Here is a 13,486-nt window from a genome sequence, read left to right as displayed (position 1 = left end):
AAACAATAATAATTCCAACTGTCACTGTAAATTTCAAATAAAGTCATAACTTAGATACTAGAGGGTTCTGACGATGGTGGATGACACAGAATTACTAGGTTTTTGGACTTTTTCCATTGTCCGGAATTCTAGGTAATAGAGTACATGACATTTCGGAAATCGGATCTGTTTCCGTCTTCAGGTGAGAAAGGAAGACACATAATCGGTTGAGCTCCTTAGAAAGAGCTAATCTCAATCACTGGACATTGCCTAGAATTGTGGATGATGGAAAAAGTCCAAAAACCTAGTAATTCTGAAGTCATAACTTACCAAACACTTTCGGATCTGAATCATCAGCCAAGATTTCACCCAAACCGACAGAAACATTAGAAAGGTTCACAGGTGGGTTACAGGATCTGAACTCATCTAACATATTAATTACACAAGTAAGATCATCCATATCTTGATTCTTTGACATTAAATGATCCAAAACAAACTGTCACCACAACCCTTAACCATTCAATCTAAACCAGAGAATAATACAATCGCCCAACCCAATGGTCATTGGTGCTGCTGTGGTCCTCCCTGTTTAGCTAGTGTTGTGGTAGGATCCCATGTTTTATTATGCTAACTTATCTTTAAAAATATAATTATATTTAAAGTTCATGTTCTATTAAAGTACCTAATACATCATTCATAAGCGTGTAACAATAATTAAAACATTATCAGTGACCTCAATTTCTACGAATTCTGGAATTTATGATGATATGTACTGGGGAAAAATTGTCTTCTGTTATGTAAATATGCTAAATATGTGAATAATATATATAATCCAAAAACTTGTTAAATTATTCATTCAGGAGATTAGAAAACTACCTTATACATAGGTCAAAGTGTAAATGATGACAAAATTTGTGGAGGAATACGGTAATATTGATTACTGCATCATACTTTTCATTCAAATTATCCCAACTACACTACATACACGTACTTATGAATATGAAGTTTTTCTCCCTATGATTGAGTTTACGTTGGGCTAGTACATATTAGTTAGAGGATTTTGTGTTGATATGTATACTTATGTCATTTTTTAAGTAACTCTGACATTTCTGTGAAACATTCCTTGATCTGAAGATTCCACGTGGTCAACTCTTTAAATCCCTGTGGTTACTGCATGTATCACCAGCTTTGATCTACTAAAACCATGACGGCGTGCATTTGTGTGTTTCTTGTGGTTCTCACAGTAGAGAACAATTGTTTCCTTAAACAGCATTAACGGGCTGATTTTTTTTTTTTTGGTGGATGTAAGGAATTTCCTATCGGCACAAAAAGAATTTTCGGATATTGTGCAGAAGTTATGTTTTAATAGATTAAGTAGTTATAAAGCTATAATAAATATGACCTCCAATGATATATAGTCTCGGTACTGACAATGTAATTTAATAAGCAATTGAAATCCGCTCCCTTGCAATCTGGAAAGTCGAATGGAAGTCAACTTTACTAACGACTAAGCTATCGCTACCGATCCCTACTCCCACTCCAGATCCTGCCAGACCGTACGTTGTCCATGACCGATTGATAGGGTAACGGTGGGCAGAACGGTACGTTTTTATCCGTGAGTGACAATATTCGGCGCACGGAATGTTCCGCGATTTTGTTTTGCGGATTGTACGTGTAAAATTTTGAAAGCTTTAAAAGGTTTTGAATCCGAGATCCGTAGTTGTGAATGGCACTGTTATTTGTGTTTAGGTCTTTAGGGACAGTTAAGGACCCGTGACGGGATTCACGGCTTAATGCCAGTAGCAAAGGAAACATGCTTTAATAGAAAAAAGAAATGTGTGTATTGCCGTCAGAAGTTGTGTTTGTAACGTGTTCAAATCAATAGTATCAGTTTCTGTTTGTTTACATGTTCGAATAGGCCATTCGATTCTGTCGCAGATTGTCGCTTGGAGTAAACGGCTGTATCTTTAGTGGTGTAGTTCGTACGGTACAGTGGAAGTGGCCAGTGCATCTTTTTGTGATAGTATTTTATTCCACTTTAAGCAACATCCGAATCATGGCAACGTTAGAAAGATTAGTAAAATCATTAGAATCCCTCAAGCTGCTGTAGTTATCCCAGTCACTGTCGGAAGAAACGTCATTAAGGTATACGGATAGTTTGCATATTTGAGATCATTAACGAGCGAAGTGAACCCGAGCCCTCTTCCACTTTTNTCCACTTTGTCTGGATCCCCAAATCTTTTTCCAAGAGCGGGTAATGTCAAGATATCCGAACCATTATAACATCTCAATTTGGCAGAATCTCACCCCAGCAAGGAGGAATGCCTAGATGTTATCCAAACAAATGTAACCACCAAATCCACTAATGCTACACTGATCCGAGAGTTTATTCTTGGTTACATTCAAGACAGATATTTTAAGTACCACATTCTGTTCAATTCTGATAATATATGCCACTGTGAAAATCAACTGTGAATGTCGGTTGACCACATTAATGCATATCAGTTTCTTCCCATGGAGTCTGTCCTTTCTCATACAATGAAATAATAATTCTGCTGGCAAAGGATGAGAAAAGTGTCATATTGAAGACTCGCTGCTTCTTTCTTTTGTGGGCCCAAAATTTATTACAGAACTTGCCCAGTTTGCATGATCATGCATTTATAAGAAACCTTCAAAGACCTTTCTTGTGTATGCTTGCAAAGGAGCAGATCTTTCCTTCTCTTACATGACTGAAATATATTGCAGAACTTGCCCAACTTGCATGATCAGGTACAAAAAAACTTGTAAGAACCTTTATGTATATGTTTGACTCTACCTGGACTCAAACTCTGACCCCTTGGTCGTCCAGCCTGTAACCAGTTGGTATACCGACTACACTTGCTTGCTACAAGAATAGATTTGTTACAGAGGATTCTGAATTAAAATTAATAGCCTTTTACAAACTTCTTACGCTGATATTTGGGTTTTCTTGCATTTAGTAGACCACATTCGAATCTTCATCTCCCAAACTCAAACTTGCCATAGCATTTTAATTTTTTTTTCTAGTTAATAACATTTGTTAAAATTAGTGATGAATATTTGTTCTTTTGAAGTTCCTGTTCGTAAACATTTAACATATACTCTTTTAAATCAATGAAACCTTGAATACAGGATATTTTTAATTAGTGAAAGTTGCTTGTAATTGAATCACAAGGAGTATGTACCTTTCCAGGAATGTTCCTGTTTCATGCAGGTACTTCAAGATAAAAAAAAAGCATAGTACATACCATGAAGAGTTTTATCTCTGGGGTATAACTCTGTGTAGTCCAGTGAAAGATGGTTATAATATATCAGAAGAACACATTGGTTGATTTTCATTGGACAACACAGTGGTATATTCCAGAAGATAAAGATAGTAACAGGTGTGAGAACCTCAGATCCAGCACAGCACATGCCATGTTTTTGATCCCGATCACAAGTAAGAAATTTGTATTACCAGTTGGTACTGGCATACTGTTAATGAGCTGTATGTATTGCAGTTTCCTTTTTAAATACTGTATTAGAATATTCTGCATATTATTTGTTGGCAGGCTCAAGTATTTCCTGTTTGCAGTATGTGATCCTTGGAAATATTTCAGGAATCACAGTTTGGAGTTAGGTTATATGAAGAGAAACAAATGTGCAGGCAGGCATTTTTTTTTTTTTGAAATGCTCTGTTTCCAATTATATGGTTTATGTTTATTAGAGGTAATTTTACCTCAGGTTTTCCTATATTCTTGTGATCAGGGAAACTTTTAGGTGACATGTTGTCATTTAATCAGGGCACTGTTAGACAGGTTTTACTGCATCATAATTTTTTGTTTGGCAGGTACTGATGAACCTGCTCCACTCTTGTTCTCCCCCTCCCTTCCATTTTAAGATTACTAGGATTCTTGCAGTTCTGATTGTATTTCAAAAACATTATTCATAAATGAGCAAATCTCATCCCTAAAATTTCACTGCTCATATTGAGCCGTATGTCCCTTGACCATGCGGGTCGGGAACCCAGTTCCCCTACCCAGTTAACCCATGGACTCGTGTTCACTGTGGGCAAGGGACAGGCTCATAAGACGACTTGCTTGCACGTGGTGCACTATGCCTCCCCAAGGTCGAGCAGGGGATCTCGGGAGAGGAAAACCACAGTCGGCACAATGGGCCAAGCTGGACGGATCTGCTAGCCTGAACTAGCAGGGAAACCACACAACCCAAGTATACACAAATACTGCAGGCGTTTCTAACATATAAATAAATGTGTATATTGATAACAAGGGATACAGGTGACTCTGCCTGAGGGGCAGTAGCTGGTCAAAACACACTCACAATTAATACAGAATTACTCTGTGGCTAAGCGCACAGACACAAATATGAGCACGCCTCATGGCATCCATTTGACTTTACAGGTGACCCTGCCTGATGGGCAGTAGCTGGTCAAAACTCTCTCTCTCAATTAATACAGAATTACTCTGTGCTAAGCGCACAGACACAAATATAAGCACGCCTCATGGCAACCATTTGACTTTACTGGGAATACAACTATATATTCATACTCACGCGCCTGAAAGGCGACCGGCTATTCAAGCCAACAAACAAAACCATTCAATGTACCAAGCTTAACCTCGCGACTCGATACAACCTTCATCGGGTCGCGAGGGCACTCTTCCCCCTTCAGAATGCGCCCGGGGCCGAAACAGAATTTCACAACTCAATCAACCTAAACAGGAAATTTAGAACTGGCGGTGTTACCTGTCTGAAGGTATCGGGGAAAAGAGATCGAGGCATTCCTCATCACCACACAAGAAACCTCGGATCAGTCCAGGAAGGGAGGGGGAGTAGGTCAGCTGACCTGACGTCAGCTAAGACTATGAATGGAAAGAGGGAAAACGGCTCGCATCCCGGCGTTTGGGGGGGGGGACTCCAAAGAACTTCGCAGAGAAGAACCGTTGCACGGTTCAATATACTATGGAAGTTTCTTAAAATATTATGTTAGGACAGTGTTCCTGAAAAATAATCATGTTTTACATTATTGTCATAGAGTAAATTAGATTCTAATTATGCAGTCAAGTCATAGTGAATTCATGAACTTCTTCCCACATGAATGTACCCTGTCGTGGGTTTTACCATCTACTAGTTTTCCTTCTGCTGTCACAGATTTCTCCAAAATAGGCATATTAATGCTGAAGGATTTTCTCATGTCTGTTCCTGTGACAAGTGGCATTGCTGTAGCCATTATCATATCTTCTGCTACCTGGAACCTATGCCTCATTACAAGTGGTTACATTTGTGAGAACAGGGTAATTAACAGGAGCTAAATCTTGAGATTAGAGAGATACCGTTCTTGGCCTATAAATCCTCTTAAAAATACATCCCTTGTTGGAGACAGCAGTTACTCTTCTTGGAAGATGATACTCTTGTACTAAGAGACTGATAAGCTGGTGTGTTTTCATGGTGGAGTAGCCAGTTTCCAGATTCCCAAAGATGAGAGAAGTTACAGTGGATCACTTCACATAGGCACTTACTATTTCAACAGTTTTGCCAGCCATTCATGTATGATCCTCTCAAACATGGGCAGTGACTATTAGGCTCCTGATTACAAGCTACCACACATGTTCCCTTCTATAAGTCATCATGAAATGATTGCCATACCTCCTTGATTTTTTGTTTTGTAAGATTGCACGCTGTTTGTTTACTTTTAATATGAGTGTTTGGTGATTTATCTTATGATCTGTACCTCCCTGAAATTTCAAAATCATTTGAATACCAAAACTTGACTCATGGTGTTCCTGTATGGTTTTTTGGTCACATTTTGAGTTCGAGAATGTCTTACATTTACATTTATTTTCACTTCATGGATCCAATCATCTCCCCATAGGGCTAGATATAAAACATGTCACACATTACAAATTAATGGTGACTACACATCATACGTCCTTGGTCCAATAAAATATATAATCAGGCCTCACGCAGACAGCAAAAGTTGTCAAGACAATACACCTAGGCCATGGAAAAACCACTGTCAAATTCACACCTTGCCATTCCACACACACTGGCTAGCCATATCAACAGTACAATTTCATTATAACATATTAAAATTCATAACAATCACAGACGTCATAGATACTACCACACTTACAACAAGCAAGTCTTAACAACGTTTAATACAAGCACACAGACCATTTATTAACGCCTAACTTTTGAGCCCCTTGCATGCTCGACAAATTTGTTAATAGAGTAAAATGAGTTATTTTGCAAATAATTTTGTAAAACAAACCTAAATTGGTTTTTATCATTTTTTAAAACAGATATTTGATGGCAGAGTGTTAAATAGCTTGATGCCTGAATAATACACCCCTCTCTGATAGGATGATAAATGTGTTGAAGGTATATGAAAGTGGTCATTCCTTCTTGTACCAATCATATATACAGAGTTATTGGTCTGAAACTTATCCAAATTATTAACAACAAACATCATCAGTGAGAGCAAATATACACATGGGATTGGTAGTATGTCAAGCTTTTTAAATAAATTTTAAATAAATTTCTGTCAATGACTATTTACTTCAAGAGTTTAAATGTACATGAAGTCATTATTGTATTTTATGTAAAGACAATGACATTAATGGTAATTAGATCTAGATAATATTATTCAGAAGACAAACCCCCTATATTAGGGTGGTACAGTGTATTCTGTAAAGATACGCATGAGAATCTGACAATTTCCCTATCCAAATGGTTGTAATACCTGTATGTATGGATTGTTGAATGATAATAAAAATGAAATGAAATGAAATTAACTTGTCTTTGTTTGCATTACAGGAGAAAGGAGAAAATAAGTCATTGTTTGGCAATAGCAGATGCAATGTGCAACTCTGGAGTGAAAGGGGCACCGAACTTTTCCCACCTTCTGAGCATTGCTATAGAGATACTACTTCAGCTCTGTGATGACTCTCATTCGGATGTCCGTATGATAGCAGATGAAAGCTTGAACAGAGTCATCAGGGTAAGCAGAGTCTACCTGGGGGTCCAGTATTTTTTAAGGAGACAAGCAATATTAGTTCTTAGGAAATTCAGCCGTTACTGCACCCTGAATATCCCACCCACTAAACGCTGATTGCATGATTAGCAACTCATCTTCATATTCAAGAGATTGCAGGTTTCAGTCTCAGCCTGACTACAGATTTTTGTGGTTTTCCTCAATATCTTATGCTTGGAAAATAATTGCACTCTCTTCAGGAGCCTCAGCATCTCACAACCTTAAGGGCCTTCTCAGCCTCTTACAGGGATAGTTTTACCCTTTTTACCTTCACTCTTTTCGTTCCACATTGTTTCCTATTAAACACTCTCAATGAACCTGCCTTTTAACACTGTATAAACAGTGCATTTCTAAATAAAATTTATCTTTTCCACACAGTTGTATTCTAAGTGCTAGTGTCAAGGTCCCTTGTTTGAATGTTTTTGGTTGTATTCTAGTTATGCTAAAGAATAAAGGAAACCTCTAATAGAGATTGGTGAAAATAACCATTAACACTTCCTGTTAAGCATATAGGTTTTGAGTCAAGTAGTAACATACGACAACACTTGGGAGGTCTCTGATTCATGAGAATGAAAAAGTGAAAATGGCTGTTGGTGAAGGGCTGCAAATGTAAGAACCTGATTTCTACCACAGCAGAAATTTTAAATTTATTTAGATGGGACATATGTGCTCAGCGATTGTGTTGAAAAGTAATGATACATCCATGGAATAAATGGGCTGCATTTAACGTTGTAATTACTTCCCATTTAATTTGTATGACCTAGGGAACCTTACTTATTGAACAGTCCTTGTGTTTGATTTTATACTGAGACAGTAGACATCTTAACGTGAATTCTATTTGGGTGTAAATAGCCACAGGCACTTAAATGCCTTTAAACTCACTCAGTCTCTGGTCATCATAGTTCTACTAATTATTGCTCTTGTTCATAAGTTAATTTTTTAATGTTTTCCCACTTTCTTCTTGACTTTTGCCTTTTTATTTCTCTGTAGGCAATGGCAGACAACAATGTAGTGAAAATTCAAGTTGAACTGCATAAGGAAATTAAGAAGAATGGAAATCCTCGTTCTTTGAGAGCTGCACTTTGGAGATTTGCAGAACTCTGCCATTTGATTCGGTATGAACAGGAGAGATCTTTATTTGGTAGTGTTCCTGTCATAGAGAAGTGTTAATTGAAAGGTGTATATGAGGTTCTTATATACCGTATTTACGCATGTATAGGCCGCACATTTTTTGCCAAAAATTCAAGAGGAAAACTGGGGTGCGGCTTATATTCAAAATATTCGAAATCACACTTCATTTAAAAAAAAATTAAACGTTGCCAAATTTCGGAATAATTTCTACTCCTGAAATAATATTCCAAGAAAATTATTTTTTCTATAATTTCTGTGTGAAAATTGTGCTGCGGCCTATACACGCACGTGGCCTATACATGCGTAAATACGTTAATTTAAAACGTCTCAGTCATTGGAGGATACTGTGTATTACCAAATGAGATGTGAGAGTGGTAGTGAACTTTGGTAAATGGGATATCGTTGGAAATGGATGTATTTTGTACGCATTCTCATGACATTTGCTAAAATTTCTTTCAAGACATCTGTCTCGTCACATGGACAGGATTTGAACTGGAGCACAAATTATTAATAGTCAGACACATTATTTTGATACCGAAACCTGTTCATTTGAGATGTATAAATGTGCTATCTATTTTGAGATCAGTTACTATTGTTCTCACATATTAGGCAAATTAACGCCTACATTACCACGTATAAGTCTTAACTAACTATTTTAGTCCTCTTTTGGAGTCATTTTATCCTTATTATTATTTAAATACTCATTGACCCATATACAACCTGTATTGTAATGTCTTTTTATTGTCTTCCCCCCCCCCATCTCCAAACCACATTCTCTTGGGCTTAAGGTTTAGACAAGTTTACTGAATTGAGTGTCTTTTATTGTCCTGTTCAAGTGATTTTTATACCAGTTTTTTAAGACCTGGCTGGTCATGACACAGCCTCCTTTACAGTCAGTTTTTAACCAAACATTTACACACCTTAGGCAGAACATTATGAACTTTGACAAGGGTGTAACTTTATTCTTTTAAATACTGGATTCAGTAAAAGTGTGTAACATGACTTTTATGCAGGTACACATAGCCATAGCCACTGACGTGCCATTATAGCCAGTAACGCACAAATGTGCGTGAGCGCACGTGTGTGTGCACGCGTGCACACACCAATAACTTTTGATAGTATGGCTTTGCAGTTTAAGATTTGCTAAGTAAATTAAATTGCTGACTACTCTAAATGAAGCTCAGGTCAAACTTCATCAATTTTAAAAAATGTATTTTCAAGAAAACTGATACATGACATAAAATTTAGATCTCATTAGGATTAAGTTTTATGGGGAACGATTGTGATAAGGTGAATATTTATTAAGCACAAGGGAGTATTATGTCTGTGCCATGTGATATCTTTAGTATGATAGATGTAATAAGTGACTGTCAAGGCCAAATAGATGCGGAAGGTGGCAAGGAAGACGTGGAACATATGTTTACCCCATTGGTATATACCTTCTTGCTTGAATTTCACTTGTTACAGATTTTCAGTCAGTGAGTCAAACATATGTATTAGAAAAGCTGTCGACACTTGTGTGGTGTGCAGCACATGATAGTTCTTCAGTTTCCTATGTTATGTGTTAGGTTCGAAGCCAAAGTGTACGGTTTATGAATAGGCAGTCTGTTGTTGCAGACCACAGAAAGGCAAGCCATATGTGGTGAATCTCATACCATGTATTATTCACATTGCTCAACGTACTGAAGAACCTGTTTTGGAGACATTAGCTGCTGCCATGCCAAAAATATTTAAGGCACTTGGAAATTTCACTTCTGACATTGATATGAAGGTAGGTATGATTTGCATGTGCATATATTTGGTAGTATTTTTGGACTATATTAAAAGACCTTTTTATTCTTCTAAATGTATTTCATTTGCATAAAAGAGCTTCCAGATATATAATTAAACAATCTTAACTCACTTAGCATACTATTTATGCATAAAATGTCAGTATGTGTGGGAGTTACTAGACATAAAGAAGACCACAGTTTTCTTTATGTAATAACATTCATATTTCACTAATTTTACACTGTCCTCAATTTTGCATTTATTTTAGGCAGTCCCTTAAAAAGTGTAAAATCAAGGTTTCACCATATAATGTCCATAAGTTGTTTTTGAATAGCAGTAATGTCATAGCCTAAATGTATGTGTCCCACTTTCCTTTATTATAACAGATCTCAAAACCATGCTGTTTTATTTAAATAATTCCATTCTGAATAATATTTCAAATAAGGTATAGCTTGCTATGAAATCGAATAGCCTGTGAGAAATAGGATTCTGATATTAATATTTCCTGTTTACCATTGGTTCTAGCGGGGGCACACTGTAATGTAGTTGGTTGAGGCACTATGCTACAAGCTGGAAGGTCATGGATTTGAGTCTCGATAAGGTGGATTTCTTCATCTTTACATAATCCTTCCAGCTGCATTATTGCCCTGTGGTCAACTCAGCCTCTAACAGAAATGATTACCAGGAATCTTTCTTGGGGGGGGGGATAAAGGGCAGCCAGCGCATAAGGCTGACAACCTTACCCCCATCTGTGAGCTGATTGCCTAGAGAAAATGTGGGAGCCTCAATGTCTGACAACCCTATGGGCCTTCATGGCCTGTTACAGAGAAAGCTTTTTTTTTTATTGGTTTCAACAGACCATTTTATAGTAATATTATAACAGTTTCATAGGTTGCAGCCACTCTGCTTTCAAATTATATTTGTTAAGGAAATGTGTATGCAAAAGTGCAGTATTTGAGATCATTTTTGTCTGGATTTGTCTGCTGAATTTTCAGTAATAATCTTGATTAATTTTGTTGACATTGAGTCATCTTAGCATCACCACAGCCATAGACCAAGCAGATTTATAACAGTAATATTCCAGACTTGTATTTGGGAGATACATGATTTGAATTCAGCCTGGTTATTAGCTGAGTTTTGCCATGGTTGTCCTTTGTTCTTTCCAGGCATATTTTGAGGTGGTACCTAAAAGCTGACAGACCTGTGTCCACCTAAGTTCTTACACATCCAGTAATTAAGACCATCTTCTGATGAAATAAGATAATTAAGAAATTCAAAGAGTCTGGATATAGTAACCTGCTCATGTATCCTATGAGAAATGAGACTATCACCTATAGCCTGTAGTAATTATACCTGAAGAAACATGTTACATTCCTTGTTTCAGGGTCTTCTGAAAGCCTTCCTGCAAAATCTGTCTTCAAGTTCTGCAGTGGTCCGAAGAACTGCTGCAGCAAGTATTTTAACTGTGTGTCTGAATTGTAGGAACCCACATGTCTTCATCTCCTATATTCTCAACACTATACTTGGTCAGTTGAAGGTTGTATTGTAATGGATTTGATCACAGCATTGGTAGACAGTGCCTCAGTAAGCACATTCCCATGAACATGCAACAATGGGAACTGTGTTCTAGGTTATACAATAATCCTGACAACAGAGGAGAGTGTTTTGTATGTGATCCGTGCCGTGGCTATGTAACGAGATTTACTTTTTTTTTCTTTTTGTTTTTCCTTATATGAAAGTTAATGGAGAGGACAGGATGAAAAGCATTCTAAATGTGTAGTGTGCGGCCTGAATCACACATGACTTAGGATTAGAGTGGTTAATTGTGATGCTTGAATTATGGGAAGAAATCCGACTCATATGTTTCTGAATTGCGCAATGAGTTTGATATAAGCCAGTTTCAAATAAGTTTTCAAAACAACTACTACTTGTTAAAAAATATTTTTTATGCAAAGTTTGTAAATATAATCTTCAGCAACAACATAATATTCAGCTAATTAAAGATTCAGGTATGCTGCTCCACGTTGTAAAACATTACTGATTAAATTGCTGAAGCTGGGAATATTTTCATTTTTGCCACTCTGTTCATTGTTATTTGGACATTATGGATTCAGTGCAGTCAATGAAACACATCAGAGAGTTAAGTTTTAACTGTTCACAATCACTGAATTCTGCAGAATGATTCACCTGAAGGATTCATTGAATGAATAATTATAAATCCCTCCATAATTTATTGATGAAAATTTAACTTGGTAAATACATGACCTTGATTGATGTGTAGATAATTGCATTACAGAAGATGTTGAAATTGGATCCTTGCACTGTAAAACAAAGGTCAACATGACACTCCGTGTTCACAGATGTTGCAGCCAGCATGGCAGGAGTGATAGCAGCAGTTTGATTTGTAATTGACATGAATCAGGCAGGCAGTCACCAAATCAGTATTGCAAAGTACAGTGTTACTAAGTTTATTCTTTATTGGTAAATTATTGTATGATTTATAACTATTAATTTTGTGCCACCTTCAAGTGAATCACGTATATTCATTTTATGGCAGTCACTGCCTGTTTTAGCAGCATTGATGCAATCTTCAGGTGATTCATATGTTCTGCATTAGTTACGCACCAGGTACTTACATGTGGTATCATATTTGCCTGTGCTGCGCTCAATGTGTAAGAAGTGTGTGAAATTAGTATATAGTGTATGAATCATCGATACATGATAAAACATATAATGACATTGTAGGAAATAAATATAACTTGATGCCTGTAGACATTTAAGAATGTAGGCATACTATAGCAATAGAAGATGGAAAGGAACTGTGACAAGATTTAAATTTAAGATGGCTGTGATTAATATGGAAGCTTGTATAAAGGGAATGTTGCGACATTTGAGTGCCAGCAATAATAATAGTAATTGTAACAGATGGAAGATGTAGACACTTAATAATGATCACTGAAAAGGTTGTCTTTCTGTCACAGACTGTGTTATTCCAATACGAGAGGGGCAGTCTGTCTCTACAGTACTGGGAGTTCTTGGATGTTTGCGTAGCATTTTTCCACATGTGTCTGTTGGAGAAGGAGGGGAAGAAGAGATGAGAGGCAGCTTTGGAGTGCGTAGATGTCATCAGGAAGCACCTTTGGCTGTTGATCGAATGATTCAGGTGGTATAGATGGTGTTTACTGGATTTATCTTGTTCAGGATAGGGGTCAGTGGTATGCTTCTGTGGGCTCAGTAATAAACTTTCAGAATCTGTAGAAGGTGGGAAATTTTCTTATTAGCTGAACCATTATTAGCCTCACAGAAAAGACTTATTCCATTGGATTAGTTAATGGCATATTGCTTGTCTGAATTCATGCAGCCGCAATGAGCACAATACATGATAAACATAGAAATTTTGGGGTTCTTAAGTTGGTCTTATTGTTTGTAATGACATGTAGTTTGCAGAGAGTCCTATTAACCCTTCCGCAACGGATAGTATTTAAATCTTTTCCTACTGCCAAACCGACGGTTTATTTAATTATTAAACAGAAAAATGCACTTATCCATGAAAAATTT

The 13,486-nt window shown here is 37.0% G+C and overlaps 1 protein-coding gene across 2 annotated transcripts; it reads left to right on the top strand.

Moving 5' to 3' along the window:
* Positions 1-1,409: 1,409 nt before the first annotated feature.
* LOC111868765 (huntingtin) lies at positions 1,410-13,331 on the top strand. Of its 2 annotated transcripts, XR_002843556.2 has the most exons (7): positions 1,410-2,124; positions 6,811-6,994; positions 8,018-8,142; positions 9,776-9,929; positions 11,313-11,454; positions 12,289-12,409; positions 12,910-13,331. XR_002843556.2 is itself a non-coding variant. In XM_023859718.2 (6 exons), exons 2-6 carry the CDS (start codon positions 6,854-6,856, stop codon positions 12,327-12,329), a joined length of 603 nt encoding a protein of 200 aa, XP_023715486.1. In that variant the 5' UTR covers positions 1,410-2,124; positions 6,811-6,853; the 3' UTR covers positions 12,330-12,757. The 2 variants fall into 2 exon arrangements, 1 of the variants encoding a protein (XP_023715486.1); XM_023859718.2 differs by lacking the exon at positions 12,910-13,331 and having other exon boundaries at positions 12,289-12,757.
* The last annotated feature ends 155 nt before the right edge of the window (positions 13,332-13,486 follow it).

This window comes from Cryptotermes secundus, unplaced genomic scaffold (genome assembly GCF_002891405.2).
Source record: "Cryptotermes secundus unplaced genomic scaffold, Csec_1.0 scaffold174, whole genome shotgun sequence".
Lineage (NCBI taxonomy): Eukaryota > Metazoa > Arthropoda > Insecta > Blattodea > Kalotermitidae > Cryptotermes > Cryptotermes secundus.
Note: the sequence above shows the minus strand (reverse complement) of the source record. Positions and strands in the feature narration are given on the sequence as shown.

What these genes read in the sequence shown, in the direction of transcription:
- LOC111868765 (XM_023859718.2), top strand. Translation starts at nt 6,854, where the DNA reads ATGTGCAACTCTGGAGTGAAAGGGGCACCGAACTTTTCCCACCTTCTG. An exon ending in CTTCTGACATTGATATGAAG is followed by an intron (nt 9,930 to 11,312) that starts GTAGGTATGATT and finishes TCCTTGTTTCAG; the next exon opens with GGTCTTCTGAAAGCCTTCCT. An exon ending in TATTCTCAACACTATACTTG is followed by an intron (nt 11,455 to 12,288) that starts GTCAGTTGAAGG and finishes CCGTGTTCACAG; the next exon opens with ATGTTGCAGCCAGCATGGCA.